This window comes from Antechinus flavipes, chromosome 3 (genome assembly GCF_016432865.1).
Source record: "Antechinus flavipes isolate AdamAnt ecotype Samford, QLD, Australia chromosome 3, AdamAnt_v2, whole genome shotgun sequence".
NCBI classification, from domain to species: domain Eukaryota; kingdom Metazoa; phylum Chordata; class Mammalia; order Dasyuromorphia; family Dasyuridae; genus Antechinus; species Antechinus flavipes.
Window position 1 is genome coordinate 236318411 of NC_067400.1, and position 21038 is coordinate 236339448.

Here is a 21038-nt window from a genome sequence, read left to right on the forward strand (position 1 = left end):
CTCCCCGACAAGGAGCACGCATGCGTGCGCCCGCTTCAGAATAGCGGTCACGTGGCGTCTGATGTGGGGCGGGACACTCGAGCGCGTCGTCCTAGTCCGAAAAAAGTCGTGACCTCTTATTCTCAACCCAGGCCTGGAAAGAACGCGTGATATACGCCCGCTGGGCCGGGTGATTCCTGAAGATCTCTTGGTCCATGATTTCTTTCACTTTCAGGAGAAATAAATCGGAGGCGGGAACCACAAGTCTCCGTGGCCGGGCGGAGCTGGTGAGTGGGAGACGGGTGGGGGAGACGCCTCCGAAAATCCCCTCATTTCCCAGGCGCCCTCATTCCCCTAAATCTAAAGGAGAGAAACAGGGCTAGGGACTATTGTAACTAATTCACTCTTCGGGTTAACTCCCCTCCTACGCCCCCTCCCCCCAAGGTCGGGACTCTGGGAAACAACTACGCCCTTTTCTATTTTCCCATTGGCCAAGGAACAACCAATGGCTTGATTGAAACGTTTCCTATGGCCTGGAGTGAGATCACTTAGCTGCGGAGGGTTGCTGAGGGCTAATGGGAGCGCGGTGACTCTTTTTTTTTGCTAGTCTTTTCTTCTCCAATTCTTCGTGATTTCATTTGGTGTTTTCTTGGTGAAGAGACTGGTGTTTTGACATTTTCTTCTCCAGCTCATTTACATATGAGGAAAATGAGACAAAATGACTTGCCCAGGATCCCACTAGGTAGGAAGTGTCTGAGACTAGATTTAAACCTAGGAAGGTGAGTCTTCGTGACCTCAGCCCCGGTATTCCAGCCCCTTCCATTCCCAGTTAAGTCGTTTTTGCTACAGGATGATTCTTCGAAAAGTTTTTTGTTATCTTTCCGTGCTGTTTTCTGTAATGGATGGTTATCTAGTATAGTGGATTATTTTTTAAAACAAACAAACAAAAAACCAACACACAGAAGTCGACTTTTTCCTTAGTCTTTCAAAAACCTAGTCACCCAGGAATGGTTAAAAGCAGTGATTGGAAGCCCCGAATTAGGTTTACTGGGCTTAAACTTGGAACTCCTTGTCAGTTTTGGACTTTAATAATAGAAAATAATGACATACCCAGAAAATCTTATTGAACCCAGGAATTGAAATAGATTAGAAATACTAATTTGTTTAAGTTGCATTTTAATTTTTATTGTTCAGATAACATAATCATAATTTGTTCAGCAATTCATCTCCAGAATCAGATGTAAAATCCTGTTTGAGTTTAAAACCCATCATAACTTGGCCTCTTAATATGTTTCCATTGTGTATACACACTCCATGAATTTTGTAATTTAATTACCCTGGGGCACTTAGCATTTGTTCTACACACTACCATCTCCTCTCAGCTTTTTTCTTTAGCTGATCTCATACTTGGAATGAATGTCCTCACCTTCAGCTTGGCTTTCTTCAAATTTTACTTGCAACAGACTTTTTTTGGATATCCTCCCAGATGTCTTCTCATTGATACTACTTTCATTTATGTTGTTTGTGCATATTATTTACATACAAAATTCTTGGTGACTGGCTATAGCTAGCTCCTTTCATTTTTTTAGTAGCAGTGTGGTGCAGAGATTGGTGATTTTGCATTCCCTTTTCCAGCTCATTTTACAGATGAGGAAACTGAGGCAAAAAAGGTAAAGTGACTTGTGGAGAGTCACATAGCTAGTAAGTGTCTGAGGCTGAATTTGAACTCCAGAAGGTGAATCTTTCTGATTCCAGACTGGGAATCAGAAGACTTGTGTTTTTTGTCTTACTTCTACCACCAATTTGTGGTCTGACTGGGGGCCTTATTTTCATCACATGTAAAATATGGAAGTTGGATAAATTTAGACATTCTACCATTTGATAATTTTCTGACAAGGAATGACACAAATAAGATTATAGCAAAGTTCCTTTTTTGTACAATACTATTTTAACAAATGCCAGTTTTATGAAATGGGAAGTGATTGCTGAAAACTTAAGATGTTTATGAAGTGTTCATGTAATAAATAGTTAAAGTGATAGTATCCTAATTAATTTATTAGGCTATAAAAAAGAAATATTTCTTGTCTTTCATCAGTCAATAAGCATTTTATTAAACAACTACTTTGTGTGCCAGGTACTAGGATACAAAGAATGAAATGATTCCTACTCTCCAATAATTTGCATTCTAATAGGGGATGACCACAAATAAATATGTTCAGAATAAATATTTTAAATAACACAGAATAATAAAATATGAGGAACTTCTACCATTATTCAAACATTTTTTGAATGTCAGTTTCCAATGATTTGGGCTATGACTCATTTTGTCAAAAGTTACTTTACCAAATTGATACTTGGCAATATGTATTCAGCTCTTTTTTAAAATATAGAAAATCCACTCCAGCTTTTGTTTTTATTTTCTAAGTATAATCAAAACTTTGCTGTTATACTTTTGCATAATGTTATTTAACTATTAACAGTAGATTATGACCAATTTCAGATATTCCCTTGGAATTACTTGCAGCTTTTCAGACAGTAATATCATTAGTGGTGATATCTAATGGCAGGGATTTTGCGCTTAATGACCCAGAGCCCTCCAGGTAGAGTACAGGTATGTATTTTTTTTTTTAAACAGTTCTCATTGTATATCCCAGTTCCTTTTCATCTTCATTCTCAGTTTTATATTTCCATAGAAATGGAAATTACTTGAGAGGTCAACTAATCCCCAGCTTCTTAAGCTGATGGAGTCTTATAACTAAATATGGGGATCATAAAATTATAATTTATCATGAATAAATATTTGATTTGTATACCTATTTTATGTGCCCATATGCCAGGGATCACAGAAAAATTTCAGAGTTCATAAGAAGTCCTCTCTGATCTAGATTGTCTTACCTGAACTGGAATCCCCTCTCCAAATTTTTCACCAAGTGAAAAATCCAGCCTGCACTTGAAAACAACTACTTTTGAGCACTTCTAATTATTAGGAGGTTTTTCTTTAGCCTAAATTTACTTCTTTGCAAATTCCACATGTTACTTTTAATTCTGCCATTCCAGGAGTGGGTGTGTGGATTGAACCTTAGGCCAAATAGATTTGCTGTATAGGTCTTGTCTGTTGCCTGTACTCATTTTTCTTTGCATGAAAAAAGCAAGTATGTAAATAAGGAGGTAATATAGGAAGTAAAGTTTGTGCAGGCAAACATTGGATTAGCATATATCCTCAGTCAAGGAAAGGGCATTAATAGTAGACATAAATAAACTTTTCATGAACTGTACCATGATTACTGGAAACTAGTAGTGATGGTAGCACAAAATTTAATGGCTTATTTAAGCAAATGGCATTAGACAGAAACTGAAGAAGAAAATTAGTGAACTGTTTTTTTATGGATCAGTTGTGGAAAAGGTATAAAAGGTGAACTGTAGTTTTCTGCTTTATTGTAGAATGATATAATCATGTTTAAAAGGGAATTGGGATGAAGCTTTTAGTAATCATGAGTAAAAGTATTATAAACTTATATTTTTGAAAAACAAGTGACTGCTAGATTTCTGTACTAGCTGAAAAACTCAAAAACTAACACTTTATTAACTTTTTCTAGAATGTGACAAAAAGTCTGGAATCTCTCTCCTCAACTGATTGGATTCGGCATAAATTTACCAAGTCAAGGATTCCAGATAAAGTAAGAGCATTATTTAAGAGTTTGATGTGATTTTTATCTTCTTACATTTTAAAGATATTGTGTGTGTGTGTGTTTTATATCAAAGATTATGTGAAATTGCTTGTGAGATAAATGTCATTGTGTTGAAAAATTATGAAATGACTATTGTAAAGGCAGAGATGAAGTAATGCTTAGATTTCTGATGTTAATAATAAACAAGTTATTTCTTGACCAAACTTCAGGCAAGAGGATAAGAAATTGCCATAATAACTCTTAATCCTAGGCTATCTCCTCTCTTTATACTTATCTTGGTTTTTAGCTCCTGTGGACTCAGTTATGTTTAGGCAGATGAATCCCATATCTATACGTTAAGTTGCATTTTCTCTCTTGTACTTAAGTCTTGTATCATCAACTGCCTATTGGACATTTCCACTTGGATATATCCCAAAGGCATCTCAGACTTGTGTAGGGAAACTCCCCAAACCCATCCTGAAATTTCCCCATTTTTGTTAATGTTGTTGACATTTTTGAATTCACTCAAGTTTACTAACTTGGCATCAAACTCCATCTCTCCCTCAACCCTATATCCAATTATTTGCTAAGTTGGCTTTTATTTTTTTCCCCAATTACATGTTAAAACAGTTAAGTTTTGAGTTTCCACTTCTATCCCTCCCCCTTCTCCTCCCCTTCAGAAAGTAAGCAATTTAATATAGGTTATTTTTTGCCAAGTCTTAGTGATCTTACTCCTACAACATCTCTCATCCATGAAATGGGAATAATAACCATTTTCACAGTGTCCGTTTTTGTCCCAGAAACATATGTCTGCCCTGGCCCCTTAAACAATTAAACAGTCCCCTAACTTTCCTCTTAAGTCATACTTTCCTAGGAGAAATGATGATGATGATAGTATTGATAACTCTGGTTTGTGATTTGCAAATTAATAACACTTTAATGTAGGTAGTATGGATACCAATTTGGCTAATAAAAAAAAGTAAGCTTAGGAGAGATAAGTGGTGGTTTCACATATAGTAATTGTTGGAATTAAGATTACTTTTACTTTAAAGAAGATATTGTGATCATAGGCAAATCAATATTAAGCAACTAATTGGCAAATGGAAACAAGTAAACTTGGAGATTTCAGAAAAATAATCACTTTCTCTTCATTTTGAACTCTGGTGTAGTCTAGTCACTTTTCCTTTAATGATAATCATACAGTCATCTTACATCTATGATATTTCTAAAGAGGATAAAAATCTGAAGCCATATGTATCTGGGCAAATTATCACAGTTGTTTGTTATTTTCAAGTTACTGTTTATCAAAACCACTGTTGACTTAGGAAAGAAAAAAATTGAAAACAGCTCATTTTAAAATTTTCACATTAAAAATTTGAGCTGGGAAGTTTGCAACTAGTTTTTATATGTGGTAAAAATCTTTATTTTAGAGAGTAAGGGAATAGCAGAGTACAAAAGGCTTCTGAAAAATTTGAAAATACTTTTTTTTTATTCTAATTTTACAGGTATTTCAGCCTTCACCTGAAGCTCATGAAAAATATGGTGGGGACCCTCAACACCCTCATAAATTACACATTGTTACCAGAATTAAAAGTGTGCAAAGACGACCATATTGGGAAAAAGAAATCATAAAGGTTCTTGGACTGGAAAAAGTAAATAACCTTCTTTGCTGGTTATACTTGTTTTGAATTTAGTCTATTTCTAACTTTAAGATGCAGATATTTTTGTTATGTTTGTTATTAAGCTAGTGACTATGTTGTGTAGCTTTTATCTCACAGTGCCTTCAGGAATTTGTAAAATTGTCTTTTCTTCATAGGCACATACTCCACAAGTGCATAAGAATATCCCTTCAGTGAATGCAAAATTGAAAGTGGTTAAGCATCTAATAAGGTTTGTTGTGGAATTTTAAGAATAATTACTTTTTTTCCCTTAAAATTTTTATCATTCTTATAAATAACTTTTAATAACATTTTAAATACTAATTTTTTTAATGTTGTAGAATCCAACCATTAAAATTACCACAAGGACTTCCAACAGAAGAAGAGATGTCAGAAACTTGCCTCAAGACCACAGGTGAACTAGTAGTTCGGTGGCATCTAAAGCCAATGCAACAAAAGGCAATTAAGGCCTAATTGCTTTCTTACTTTCTTCAAATATTCTTCACATTTTTATTAAAATATGTTTTAAACATCAGTGGTCTTCATTAACTGAGCCCTCCTCCTTAGATGTTTGAATGTGTTGGATTGCTAACAGTAATCTTTATCATTATTCAATTAATAGGTAATATTTAACTGTGCTTTCAAAAATCCTTCTAATATAAATCAAAGACCAGAATTACAATCTTCAAAGAAGCTGTCAAAAGACAGTTCTTGATCAAAGACCAGAATTACAATCTTCAAAGAAGCTGTCAAAAGACAGTTCTTGATTAAGTAAACAAATTGATCTTTTTAAACCAACCTTTCCCATCATCTTTTCTCCTTATAACCAACTATTAATAGCAGCTACCAGACTTTTACTTACTTAAAGCCTTTGTCCTCCAAATCCCATTTTTTAAAAATAGCTTTTTTATTTACAAGTTATATGTATGGGTAATTTTACATCATTGACAATTGCCAAACCTTTTGTTCCAATTTTTCCCCTCTTTCCCCTGACCACCTCTCCTAGATGGCAGGATAACCTGTAGATGTTAAATATATTAAAGTATAAATTAGATACACAATAAGTATACATGACCAAACTATTATTTTGCTGTACAAAAAAGAATCGGGCTCTGAAATATTGTACAATTAACCTGTGAAGGAAATCAAAAATGCAGGCAGGCAAAAATATAGGGATTGGGAATTCAGTGTAATGGTTCTTAGTCATCTGCCAGAGTTCTTTCGCTGGGCATAGCTGGTTCAGTTCATTACTGCTTCATTGAAACTGACCTTCCTTAATCTGCTAAAATGGATTTAGTAATCCCATAAACTTTGATTACCTGACTTTATTTCTATAATTCCAACATAGCCAAAGTCGAAATGACAGGAGGAAAAAATGTCTTTCAGGATTTTTTTTTTCTTATAACTTAATCTCCCATGAAAAACTTAAAGTGGGAATTAGGCTTCCTTACTAGAACAATTGTTCCAGCTATGGAAGTTCATTAATCTTCCCTTTTTAAACACTCTGGTACAACTCTTAGAAGTTTTTCTGCAGCTCTTGAAAAAGATCCCAATATGAAAACTCCAGCCAAATTTCAGAGCTCCCAGGTAAAGGAAAAAATACAATCAGCCAGAAGAAAAAATTCAAGTTTCATGGAGCCATCAGGATGACACAAGATTTAGCAGCTTCCATATTAAACAGAGAGCTTAGAATATGATATTCCAGAGGACAAAGGAATTAGGATCACAGCCAAGAATTACCTATGCAGCAAAACAGTATAATCCTTTTGGGGGAAATGGACATTCAAGGAAATAAAGGACTTTCAGGCATTCTTAATGAAAAGACCAGAGCTGAATAGAAAATTTAACTTTCAAATACAAGACTCCAGAACAGCATAAAAAGGTAAACAGGAAAGGGAAATCATAAGGGACTTATTAATATTCTTACATGGAAGATGCTGCTTTATTTTTTACATTCCTATGTGGGAAGATGATACTTTTAACTCATAAGAACTTTCTCATCATTAGGGCAAAGGAAGAGAGAGTATAGACAGAAGGCACAGTTGTTAGTTGAATGTGAAGGGATATGTTAAAAAAAAAAATAAAATTAAGGGGTGAGAGGAATGTACTAGGAGAAGGCAAAAGAGACAGGTAGAATTGGATAAATTATTGCACATAAAAGAGGCAAGAAAAAGCTACAGTGGAGGAGATAAAGGGGAGTGAGTTAACCTTATTCTCATCAGAATTGGCTCAAAGAGAGAATAACATATAAACTCATTTGCGTATGGAAATCTCTGACCTAATACAACTAGATCTGTATCCCCAAAGAGAATTAAATAGAAGAAGTTTCAGCAATATAAGATGTGAATGACCTAATTATTCTCAGCAATACAATGACCCAAGACATTCTTAAGGAGTTGTGAAGAAAAATGCTAGCCATGTCCAGAGAAAGAACTGGTATCTGAATGCAGATTGAAGCATATTTCTTTAATTTTCTTGAGAGGGTTTTTTGGGAGGTGGGGAGCAGGATCCATATTTTCTTTCAGGTCTTGACTTATGGAAATATTTTGCATGACTACATATGTGGAACCTATATTGAATTGCTTGCATTCTCAATGTGGGGTAAGGGAAGAAAGAGAATCTGTAATTCAAAATTTTTAAAAATTAATATTAAAATTTATTTTTATATGTAACTGGGGCGGGGAGAATAAAATACAAAGTCCACAGTTTTTCTGTCTGGCTGCATTTTAAATCTTTCAGAGTAACAAAATTTACACGGACATTTTACATAACAGACACTTTACATTTTACAAAAACATACAGACAGAATGACAAGACAGATACAGAGACAAATAATTCTAACAAAATGCACAATTACAATTCTAATTTTAACTGGTATAGCTGAGGCGCTCAGTGAGACATGCAATTGCACATCCTGTTACAACTTTATGGACAGCAGGCAGTTTAAAAAAAAAAAAAAAGCAAAAGCACAGAGAGAGGCCAATTAACAGAAGTATGCAGTTTAAGAAAGGATATATCCATACTAGAATAATCAGAGATGAACCAGGTAACCAGAGAGGCTCTTAAATTTTCCTCACAAAAAAAATGGTGAGCTTGACCAAGTTAGGAGCTCAGAGGATTGGAGCAGGAACAAGAACAAAGAGCTCATCGGACTAAGGGTTTTAGGGTTTGGGGAATGGGGGTGGGATCAGACTCCAGAGAAATAAATCTGTGACACCTGGCTTGCCTGGGCTGCCTGTACTAAACTGTCTTCCACTCTCACCTCAGTGAAACAGATCTTTCCTGTCAACTTTGTAAATTGTCATGGGCTTGAAAATTGTTTCATCTATTGAATTCTTCCACTCTAGAATTCACTTAGAGGCATTATTTTAAAATAGATTGGAGGAGAATTTGGGAGAGCTCAGGTGAGTTCCTGCTTACTCTACCATTGACTTTGGAGGTTTCCCCAATTTAGAATTTTGTAGGCAAGAATAACTGGTAAATTAAATGAGATTTTCACCAATCCCCTGATCTAGTTTCATGTAGACAGAGTCTAACTTCAAATTAGATCAATATTAATTTCATCTCATCTGTTTCAAGGAACACTTAAGTTGTTTTTACTCTGAAGTAGAGTCTCAGATAATTTTTTTTTAATTATTAATTTTTGAGCGGATGCCCATTAGTTGGAGAATGGCAGAATAATTTATGGTGTATGAATGTTATGGATCAGCAGGATGATTTCAGAGGCCTGGAGAGACTGACACGAACTAATGCTAAGTAAAGTGAATAGAACCAGGAGATCATTGTGTATAGCAACAGCAAAATGATATGATGATCAATTCTGATGGACTTGACTCTTTTCCATAGCAAGGTGATTTAGGCCAGTTCCAATGGTCTTGTGATGAAGAATGCCATCTAAGACTGAATGTGGATCACAACATACTGTGTTCACTTTTTTTGTTGTTCTTTGCTTGCATTTTGTTTTCTTTCTCATTTTTTTAACTTTTTGATCTGATTTTTCTTGTGCAACATGATAATTGTGGAAATATGTATAGAAGAATTACACATGTTTAAAATGGATTACTTGCTGTCTAGGAGAAGTGGGAAAAAGGGAGGAAAAAAATTTGGGACACGGGGTTTTGCAAAGATGTATGTTGAAAATTATGCATATGTTTTGAAAATAAAACTCTGTGATTTAAAAAGAGGGGGCAAATTATTAGTTTTCAACATTTATAAGATTTTGGTTTCCATTTTTTTCTCCTTCCCTCCCTAAGACAGCAATCAATCAGATATGTTATACATGTACAATCAAATTAAACATATTTCTACATTAGTCATGCTATAAAAAAAGGGAAAAAACAAGAGAAAGAAAAAAAAAAGTGAAAACAGTATGCTTCAATCTGCATTCAGACTCCATAGAACTTTCTTTGGATGTGGAAACCATTTTCTATTATGAGTCTTTTGGAATTGTCTTTGTCATTGTCATTGTATTGCTGAGAAGAGCTAAGTCTTATCAGAGTTGATCATCTTCACAATGTTGCTCTAACTATAACACAATGTTCTCCTGGTTCTGCTCACTTCCCTCAGCATCAGTTCATGGAAGTCTTTCTTTGAATATGTATATTCATTCAGCATAAGCCCAGGAATACATCCTTTTCTTCTTCATTCCAGTTCTCTAGGCTTGCTTTTTCTCCCTCTAGAGCTAAAAGCAATGCCTCTTTATAGAGTTTTTATTCTCTTTTTCCTTTTTTCTTTAGTCCTTTCAATCTGTCTTTTCCCCCCAAAAAAACCCAAGAGTATAGGGAAATTTGAAGCACTTATTAAAAAAAAAAACATTATTGTCCCATTTAGAAGATTTATTCTCTCCAATTACTTTCTGAGCTATATCAAGTACAACAATAACAATAATGATTATGATAATAATAATAATAAACTGTCAGTTAATAAAATGTTTTAAAGTTTGTAAAACACTTGATAAATGTTATCTCATTTGAATGTCACAATAGTCTTGGGAGGTAGGTATCCATCTCTGGTTATGTATGTTTAGAGCATTCCCTTCTCCTTCTCAAATTCCTACCTTAGAGCACATTGTGCAAGACCAAGATTCCAATACCTGATAGGTCTATGATTGATCAAAATGTGTCCTTTCTCCACCTTTATAGTATATAACATTTCCATGTCATGTCATATTCATGACTTGGTATAGCCAAAAGAAAAAAAATGCATTGCCTAATAACCAACATGATGGAATGTTTCTAATTTTTAATTTTTGTTGTCTTTTGTTTAATTACCTACATTTCCATTACCTGCATTGCCATCCACTGACCCAAGAAGCCATCTCTGTAACAAAGAATATAAAAGGAAGGAAAAATAGTTGTTGAGTAAAACTGATTAATTTGTCAATAATCTGACAGTATGAGTTCCACATCCATGACCCCCAACTTTTGCAAAGGAGGAAGATACTCATTAAAGGAAGATACATTTATTCCAATGCTTTTTAGTGTTATAAAGACCCTAAAATACCAGATTCATGTAGCCGTTTTTATAAAATTGAGCCTATATTTAGTGAAGTGAGTTCTGTAGCTACATACATTGGTGATAAGCTCATAGGGTAATAATAGAAGTAGAAATAGATGAGACCTCAGAGACCACTTAGCCCAATACTCTCACTTTAAAGAAAAGAAAAACTCTGATAAGAGTGGAGTCTGTTTTATATAGACATGACTAGTTCCCCTCTAAGAGGGTAGGGAAGCCCTTTACTGGATCATCATTAGTTTTTTTTGTTGCCTGCAGCATAGAGTTTTTGGTAGAATTCCCAGAACCCTATAGGGACATTCTGACAGAGCTGTTGTGGTGAATGTAGATACAGAAGGGAATAGCATTTATCTCCTTTATGTCCTTTATGGCTCTGATTTCCTCAGGAGTCAACTAATTCACCGGGTCAGAAATCGTGCTTCCTATCTTCAGCCTATCAATTTCTATTTCCATTAATATGGTCCTTTTTGTTATTATTAGATACATTATCTTCTCTACTTTCAAGGCATGGTTCTTAAAAAGTAAAAAAAAAAAAAAAAAATTCATTTTCCTCTGCCTCTGTTGAAAACCCAAAGAGAATTTATTTTCATTTTCCTTATGCTATTATATACACTTAAAAAAAAAAAGTTAATAAGAGTTAGGGGATAATCAGTCTTGTACTATTTCTGCGTTCCTTCCAGGATCAGAGGGAACTTCTTTCTTATCCCATTGAGAAGGTTTCTTATACCAGCCTAAAACACTTATCACTATAGAATGTCAAGGTCCTATATCTAACCATCCAATCATGCAAGGAGCCATACCATTTCCCATACCATCCTTTTCCCAATTCAAAAGTGAATTTAATCATGAAATCATAGCACGGAATCACTGCAGACTAACATCAAATTACACTGTGCCAGGACTAATTCAGGCCAATCCAGTGATGTAGGTTCAGGATTAGAATGCAATGAGACATTTGTAGACCATAAAAATTCAATAGAATAATTTTTCATAAGATTTAAAAGATTGCAATTGAGAGAAAGAAAAAGGAGAGAAAAGAGACAGAGAGAAAAAACAAACTAAGAGGAAAACAGAAGCAGAATGTGAGTTATTGCTAAAATGGAATTGGCAATTTGGATTCACTTTCAATAGAAGGTTTTGAACTGAATTTGTAGGGACTGTGAAAAGTGTGGATGCTAGCCAGTGAAAGCTAGTGTATTCTGATAGTTTTTTTTTAATGCCCCAGTCGTGGACAGTATTTGGGAAGCAATAAGCAGCACACTATGGAGGCAGTTACTCATTTCCCAATCACTTAAGTGGGTGTTCCCCAAGGTGGGGGAATCTTAATGGAATGATTAAAGAATTTTAAACAAAATATCTCAGAGTGACCCAAATTGACCATTTCCCTAGGTCCTTGAAAACACCTGTCATTATCTCTACATCTCTTCTGGAGATGATGAAAAGAGATACTATATTTCTGGAGCATCTTGGCGTTCAGAATAAAGCTCTCTATCTTTGCAAAGTAGCAAAAGGAAAAAGGGTGTTTTTTTTTTGTTGTTTGTTTGCTGGGGGAGGGGGAAGAGAGGGAAGGAGATTATATGTCAGTTATATTCCCTCCCACTACTTTGAATGTGTAATACTTTTAAACAAAGAGACTATATTGCTGGAACTTTTTGTTTGTTTTGCTGAGGCAGTTGGGGTTAAGTGACTTGCCCAGGGTCACACAAGTGTCTGAGGCCAGATTTGAACTCAGGTAATGGTGCTGGTGCCCTATCCACTGCACCACTTGAGCCTTTTGAAAGAAAGCCAACAGCACCAGTAGAGAATGCTATTTTAGAAATACTAGTTATTAGACATATAGAAATGAACCTGTTTCAGATGAAAACTCTGTTGGAGTATTTTAAAGCATCACTTAAGCTTTTTGAGAGACATTTGGGGATTGAAATACTGAACCAAAGGTTGAACAATGAACTTCAAGGTCATATTGCAGTGTACTTAACTCTATAATTCAACACCTCTATATGGACATAGTTGACCAGTTGAATGATGTGCCACAATCTCACAGGATAGACAAAGCATGTAACACAAAAATTGGGAATTCTTTGTGTGTGTTAAGTACTGGGGAGAGGGTTGAGGGGTGGGAGAAATTGTGGGGAGATTAATTTTTGGCACAACCTAGAAATAGTGACAATGTAATTGGAATTCACATGCTATGAACAGATCCTAGAACAGGTACAGGAAGGTCATTAGTATTAGTGTGGAGCTAAGAATCATCGATTCTAACAAGGCTGGGGCTTAGATGGGAGACAGCATTGATGAAGGTTGCTAGGAGGTTTGGAAATAAGGTTTCCATTCCCCAGGATGCTACTATTTATGACTTGTTCAGCTTCTGTTTTCAATGTGAGGAACGACAGCATCTAGGGCAGGATTTCTTTTTTTTTTTTTCCTTTGCTGAGGAAATTGAGCTTAAGTGACTTGCCCAGGGTTAAACAGCTAGGAAGTATTAAGTGTCAGAGGCCATATTTGAACTCAGGTTCTCCTGATTTCAGGGCTGATGCTCTATCCACTGCACTACCTAATTGCCCCTTAAGGGCAGGGTTTCTTAATCTTTTTTTTGTATCCTGGACTTCTTTGGCAGTTCAGTAAAATTTAATACTACTATGATTTGTTGCCTTTATTCATAACTAAAGGAAAGGATTAATTTCAGTTAGCAATTAGTAGAAATATAGATATTTTTCTATCCAAGTTAATGGACACTCTGAAATCTCTCCATTTCTGGGACCCTATCGGTCTCAGACTAAGAAACTCGAATTTGGGGTATTAGTATACCCTCTGCTTCCTGTGAACAATTTTCTTATATGGAAATTTAGTAAATAATTTATTCAGACAATTGGTGGGTGTATGTATTGAATAACATGTTCTGACTTATCCTCTCTTGGTAAATGGTGACCTGTTTGGTCAACCTCCTCAAACTTAGAAGCCATGTCTCTTATAAAATTTACATCGGGCAAGAATATCGTTGGTGTAGTCATTTTCTACATCATTAGGGGTTACAATGGCATCAATCCCTGATTTGTAGGCAGAGAGACCACCTGAAATAGAACAGAAAAGCATTACAACTAAAGGAGGAATTTCAGTCAGAAATAGGACAGGAAAATACTTTGATGTCAGATCACTCGTCACGGTTTTCCCAAAAAGAGATTCCTTTCTTTTTTTCCCCTTCTAAAAATACAGCATAATCTTCAAGCCACTTGGAAAATGTTGGCTTGTCTTCTTGAATAGTCTACCTCTGATCAGAAGTAAACTCTTCTCCCCAGTTCATCTCCATTGTGAGCATCTTTATTCATATGCTATAGATATTTGCAATTGCCAAAAATGGTTTTTGCATCCAGGGATCTAACTGAACATCAGCAAATATTATTACTTAAAAATATTTAATTGAATTGGACTATGAAGGAAAATAATGACTATACCTAGTCCTTGACTTCAAGACCAACAATTGTTTACACATGAAATTTTGTCTCCTGAGTCAGAGAATTGAAAGAGTCCTCAGGGAATAATTAATCCATCTTTAACTGAACAAGGTATGATATCTTTGGTTCTGCCAGTAGCAGCAAGTAGCAAGTCAATGATAATGTCCAGGTCAGAAGTAATTTTATTCACTGTTCATTTCAACAAATAAACTTGACTCACCTTTCAGGTGTTGAGTCATGGTCCAGGTTGGGAATTTTCTCTGGATTGCCTTAATTTTATCAGTTAGGATCTTCACAGCCTGTGTAAGGTGTTCTTCACTGTCCCAGGCTCCAGTGGGATGATAAGTATGTTTATCAAGCTAGAAAAATGAAATAACAAGGTCAGAATCCCTGGGAGAAAATGTAGTTTTTCTTCCAAATTCATTTTTTTTAATTTCTCAGATTTTGAGGTTCCCTCCTTATTTATCCACAAAGTGTTATTTTTCAAGTTGTTTCTTTTCTTCAGTGAGAAAAAAGGTAATGTGTTGAAATGAGTACTGGAGTAGAAGTCAGAAGGTTTAGGCCATCTCCCAGCTCCATCACTTTCTAGCTTTTACCATAGGTAATTCACTTATCTCTGAGCTTTGATTTCCTCATCTTTATTTAAGAGAATTATTGTGAGAATCAAGTGGAATAAGGTACAAATCTTTATAAACTTTATAAACTCTAAAGCATTATGTAAATGGAAGCTAAGATTTAAAAAAAAAGTTTGGAGTACTGGACAGCTCCAGTATGGAAAAAAAAATGAGATGACGTTATTCAAAAGCAAATTGGCTACTCAAAGGTCACAGTAAAAGCAAAATGTTGCTTTTAAACACTTATTCTAAAAATAATAGTTTATATTTGTGATAGCTTTTGTAGAGAAGATGCCTTCAATAATATAATTAAAAGCCCATCAAAGAACCAACATTCATACTTCTAAGATTTATTAAGTTCTTCCTTCAAAATAATCCTAGTACTGAGGAAACAGAGTCACAGAGAAGTAAATTAACTCAAGTTCACATAGCTAGTTAGGATACAATGTCAGTTATCCAGTAATGCATAGCAAAAACCAATGTCTAACTAGAGAGTCCTTTACTGCTTAAAGAGTTAAAGTGACTATCTAGATAATTCAAAATTTCCTACTTCTCCCATAACAACCAATCATTATGTTAGTTAGGAGTGAGGAATATTACTTAATTAGTCAGTATTTTGGTCCAAAATTATAAAAAATTACTTTCATTTTCAATTGTGCTATGAAGAACAGTCTTCTATTAATATAATTACTTTTTAAAAAGTAACTGGGCAAAATGTGCTTTTACAGACTCTTTTATAACTGTCCTCATAGTATGCGGAAGGCCTAAGTCACAAAGACCTGAGTACTAGCCCAACCTCTGACGTATCTTAGCTGAGTCCCTAGGCCTGTCACTTCTCAGTGCCCCAGACAAATTTCCAAGGCTATAAGTTGCAGAGAAGGAATCAATCTATATTGGAAGAGTGAATTTCCTTAGAAGTCCCTTCTACCAGTGAGATCATAGTGCTAATCCAAATAATAACTATTCTATGGCTCACTTGTAACTCATTCATCCAATTCCTACATTCATAAGAGGTATCTTTTAGAGTTGTCAATAACAGACAGGTCCTAAAGAAAACAGCAAAGATGTTGAGCAGAAACGGTTTGACATTTTAGTAAATGTTCCATTAGATGAGGGATTTGAGGAAGAAGGAAGTGATTTGTCCAGGATTATGTAGTTAGTAAATTGCAGGGCTGAGATTTGAACTAAGGTCTTTGCATCCAAATCCAGCCCTTTCTCTTCTGTACCACTTTTTCTCCTAATAAAGGGTTGTAAAAGGGTTTCTGGTTTTCTGATATGTTTGTGAAAACAAGAATGTCACTGCTGAGCCACAGATATTAATCATTGACAGTTACCTGCATTAGACCAAATTTAAGACCCTGATGGTCCCATCCATCTTGGAGCACAGATCCAGCATGGGTTTCTCTGGAGATAATTCCAGCAATCAAAGCAGGATCCACACATTGTTTCTGTCCAACATTTTTGATTATATTTTGATATTTCTTCATAAGCACCAAATCCATTTCAGCAAACATTTCTGAGCCACGGATCCCTACAGTAGAAATAAAAATATCTGTACTTTCTCTATTTTCTTAATTTTCTTTATTCTTAAAAATGAGTAGGAATTTTTTAAAAATCTCTAAGAATGGGGGGGGGTCATTGGAATCAATTATCCTACCCCATTTAAAGTACCTAACAAGATGCTCTAACCCAGATACATTTATGTGGAAAAAAAAAAGCCCACTTCTATTTAATTAATCAATCACAGATTATAAACTTCTTATGGAAAGTCCTTAATCTGGAAGGAATGAAAGCCATTGAATGAAATTAAATAATGCTGAAAAAATTGAGAGAACTGAGACAAACCCTGTGAGACTTAGACAAAATTGCAAGCCATTTCACAACATATATTTCTCTAGTGGCACAACTTATGGTTAGAAGCAGTTCTATTTAACTTCCTGAGAGGGAATTGCTTGAAGTTTGGGGAGTGGGCAGAGAGAAGAAGAGAACTACTTTTTCCCCACTGGATCAGAGATAGAAAGATTTTTGGACTTGTCCATAGGCAGGATCCCTGGAATAATAGGGACTGGCATCAGCATATACAGTGGGAACTAAAGACAATTTAATTAATGCTGAATAAAGCGGTGCTTTTAGTAAAAAGAAAATTGTACCATAGGTAGAATTTCACAAGGACTTCATGAATGAGAGAAAAATATTACTAGAACCAGACTTAACACAACTAGAAGCTATGAGTTATCTCTTTACCATATGTTTTTTTCTAAACTTAAGTCCCCTTTCCTCAGGATTCTTTGTGTAATTGTGGAAAAAGTATGTCTTTTCTTTGGGAAGGATTGTACCAACTGTTCTTACTAAACTACTTTGGAAAATAATCTTTTTTAAAAGTTAATTAATTTTACTGATTGTTATCAATTGATTGTCAATGGAAGATGTACATTAGTGGGAACTCATGAGAAATAAAGTTAGAGAAGCCATCCCTGATTATTCTGGATTACTTATCCTGGAACTTTGAGGGGAACTCCTGGGGACCTAGCCTGCTCATGTGAATGTAATCTGTGCTACACATCTTCTAAGAAAGTGTGATAGCCATAGTCAGTCCAATAGTGCTTGTTACCAAGGAAGCCAAAAACCATATTCAAAACCAGAGAATATCAAACTGGTTTAAGACCTTAGAGATCAATTGGTTCATCCCTCTGACTTTATAGATAATATGTTCAGATAGATTCACTGACTAGTTCAAAGTCAAACAGTAGCCTCAGAGAACCCATATTTCTTGATCTAAATTCAGTGCCCTTCTAACTATACTAAAACCAACTTCCAGCTTCCAGGAACTCATCCGCCTTTCCCCTTCCCACCTCCCTCAGACAGAGAGAAATCTCTGAATTTCAGAATTGATATTTCAGAGACAAATGAGATTTTAATTGAACTAATATAGTGGAATAAGTACTGGTGTGAAATACAAAAGATCTGGGATCTGGTCCTTACTGATCCCTAAGTGCAAGTCATTTTACTTTCGCTGGATCTCCATTTCCTCATTGGTAAAAGGAGTGGCTTGGTCTCTCTGGTTTCTTCCAGCTCTAGATTCTATGGTTCTGTGATCTTAATGGTACTAAGATAGGCAAAGAGAGATTAAAAAATGAAACAACAGAGGAAAAGTTATACAAAGTTAAAAGCAACTTCCTTAAGTGAGAGTCCTACGAGATTATAAGGGAAGGGGGAAATGTCCCATATACACTTACCACAGTGGATCAATCTGTCTATATTACAGGAGGCTCCAGGAGTGTCCATGCTTATGATATCACCATAGCAACCATGATACAGCCTAGGCTGGGAGTAAGGGTTCACTGGGTGAGGATATGGATAAGTACCCTCAGAAGTAACTGAAAAGCAAAAACTTATTTTAAACCACAAATGAGAAAATATGACTTCGATTTCCATTATGAATAAGATTAAGCTTGTAGACTATGAAAAGCATTAGACCTTTTTTTTACCTTATTAGGTATTAATTTTTTCAGTAATTCAAATATTTTTTGAGCAGCTACACAATACATATTAGGTATAGTAGGGGGAGATACAAACATGGTGATTGCATTCTAATATTAAGGGAATGTCAAATGGTCTCTCTTACAAGATATTTAGGACAGATTAGGGAAAGTAAGGAAACACTCTGATATAAAACTGAAAAAGTAGAAAGATTGGAGCCAGTCTTTTAAGTGAGAGAGCCTCTCTCTCACTTAAGGAAGTATAAACTTAATTTGTTAGGCAATTGGTTGGTATAGTAGAGCACTGAGTCTGGAGTCAGAAAGATCTTAATTCCCGCCTCTGATGACTTTGGGCAAGATATTTAACCTCTTCCTCAGTTCTCTTAATTGTAAAATGAGGATTATAAGAGTATTTACTTAATGGGATCATTATAAGGATCAAATGAGATAATTTTTAATATTAATTTAATTTTTTGTCTCTTCTCTCTTTTTTTTTCTTTTCCCCCCTTTTTTAATAATAGTTTTTTTTTTTTTTCCAAACACAGGCAAAGATAGTTTTCAACATTCAACACTGCAAAACTCTGTTTTCCAAATTTTTCTCCTTTCCTCCTTCCTTCCTGCCTTCCCTAGACATCAAGCAATCTAATAATAGGTTAAAAATGTGCAGTTCTTCTAAACATATTTCCATATTTGTCATGTTAGCTAGAAAAATCAGATCAAAAGGGGGAAAAAACACAAGAAAGAAAAAAAAAGCAAACAACAATAAAAAAGATGAAAATACTATGCTTTGATCCACATTCAGTCTCCATAGTTCTCTCTCTGTGAATGGCTTTTTCCATCACAAGTCTATTGGAATTCCCTTGAATCACCTCATTGTTGAAAAGACCAATCACAATTGATTGAGACAGTATTTATAAAGAACTTAGCAAGGAAGCCGGGCATATAGAGAATTTATTCTCTCCCTTCCTTGTAGGTGTTAACGTCGTTATTAAAGGTGTTTGAGCTGGGGAAGTAATGACACTGGAGTTGTTCTTTAGAAAAATTAATCAGAAATCAAATGTTGATGAATGAAATACTTTGGAATAGGAGGAATGTAATCCCTCCATAGCATCCCTAAAGTCATCAACCAAACTTCCAAAAGGAGGGCTTTAGTTTATTATTTGAATGTAAATTTTTACTCTAAAATATGTTAGTGATGTTTCTGCATATCTTGAATTTATTAATTCAAGAAAGTTCTGCTGCTTTATTTCAGATCTTTAAAGGTTAAGGGTAATGCATATCCAAGATATTAGTAATTGATATGATGAATAATTATATGTATCAGTCAATTTATTCCAAAGTAGCTCTCTTATACCCAGCCTATAATCTTCTGTCCCATGGAGTGGATTATAACCAGGGCTTGAGGAAGAGTTGGTACCAAATGTTTTTGCACCCTAGGCAACAATTGGAAATTGCACCTCCTATATATAAATGGAGACCCAAAGCTTTTGAAGCTTCCTTGTACTGACCTGTATCTTGATTTATCATGAAACAAAATCAAAGCTAGGGAAGGTGAGGTTTTCTGACATGATAATAATAAAAAGTGTCCCTTTTCATACCTTAGATAGTTAGTTGCCTGACTTGCCTAATTCTAATCTGGTTTTACTTGAGACATAAGTGAATAGGAAAACATTCTAATTATTTTGAGGGTGAAAGTTAAATTTCAATTCATTTCTAATTTATTATTTTCATGAAAAAACAGAAAATATAAATTGCACTTTTGAAGTTACTGTTGCACAATATGTTTTGGAAGGCAACAGTGAATAGTGTTGAATACACACACACACACACACACACACACACACACACACACAAACACACACACATACACACACAACTCACCCATGAGAACAGCAAGGCCCAAAAAAGCAACAGGAACTAACATGCTGGTGGGACTTATCCTGCAGAACCTAGATTGATTTAAAAAAAAAAAAAAGAAAGAAAGTTGTTTAAATGAAAAAAAATTAGAAATTTCAGTAAAGAAAATTTATTTCAAATCAATGAAAAAGTTGACATAGCTCATTTCAGTGCCTCACCTAAATTTTTAACTGCAAAAAATTCCCAAGAGCAATCAGAGAACATGATTTGATCTTTGTAAAGAACCGTAAGATTTTTAGGCATAGAAATCTAACCCCCCTTTTTCTCTTCAGTGTGTGATTCCAGACATATTTGCAGCAACTAGAGTACAGAAAAATGAAGCAATTTGCTATGTTTGTTGTCATTTTTTTTCATTCATGTTCTATTTTATGTGACTCTATGTTTTTCTGGGCAAGGATATTAGAGCAGTTTGCCATTTCCTTCTCCAGCTCATTTTACAGATGAGGAAACCAAGGCAAACAGAGTTAGGTGACTTGCTCAGTCACACAGCTAACAAGTGTCTAAAGCCAGATTCGAGCTCAGGAAGTCTTCCTAATTCTAAACCCAGTGCTCTAAACCTAGTGCACTACCTAGCAACCCTTGCTAGAAGTTAGTAGAAAAGCTGAGATTAGAATCCAAGTCTTTTGCCATCTAATCCAGTATTTTTTCCTACATCATTTTGGTCCTTTTCCTCAATGCAAACTCCAATTTTTTTTTAGTTCCATTTAATTCCTTTTACATCCCCATGTGTATACACACACAGAGGTAGGAAGGGAGG

General features: G+C 35.1%; 2 protein-coding genes across 3 annotated transcripts; one reads left to right on the plus strand and one right to left on the minus strand.

The window, feature by feature from the left end:
- Nucleotides 1-84: 84 nt before the first annotated feature.
- MRPL30 (mitochondrial ribosomal protein L30) lies at nucleotides 85-8013 on the plus strand. 2 transcript variants are annotated; one of them, XM_051984713.1, is made up of 6 exons: nucleotides 85-266; nucleotides 2480-2590; nucleotides 3576-3656; nucleotides 5153-5299; nucleotides 5464-5537; nucleotides 5647-8013. In XM_051984713.1, exons 2-6 carry the CDS (start codon nucleotides 2540-2542, stop codon nucleotides 5777-5779), a joined length of 486 nt encoding a protein of 161 aa, XP_051840673.1. In that variant the 5' UTR covers nucleotides 85-266; nucleotides 2480-2539; the 3' UTR covers nucleotides 5780-8013. The 2 variants fall into 2 exon arrangements, with proteins under 2 accessions (XP_051840673.1, XP_051840674.1); XM_051984714.1 differs by lacking the exon at nucleotides 85-266 and adding an exon at nucleotides 661-758.
- A 5656-nt stretch (nucleotides 8014-13669) lies between these two features.
- LYG2 (lysozyme g2) lies at nucleotides 13670-20755 on the minus strand. Its single transcript, XM_051991135.1, has 5 exons — nucleotides 20246-20755; nucleotides 18122-18262; nucleotides 16220-16416; nucleotides 14492-14630; nucleotides 13670-13890 (listed from the first exon to the last, which is right to left on the minus strand). The coding sequence occupies exons 1-5, from the start codon at nucleotides 20286-20288 to the stop codon at nucleotides 13772-13774; spliced, it is 639 nt and encodes a 212-aa protein (XP_051847095.1). The 5' UTR covers nucleotides 20289-20755; the 3' UTR covers nucleotides 13670-13771.
- Nucleotides 20756-21038: the final 283 nt, after the last annotated feature.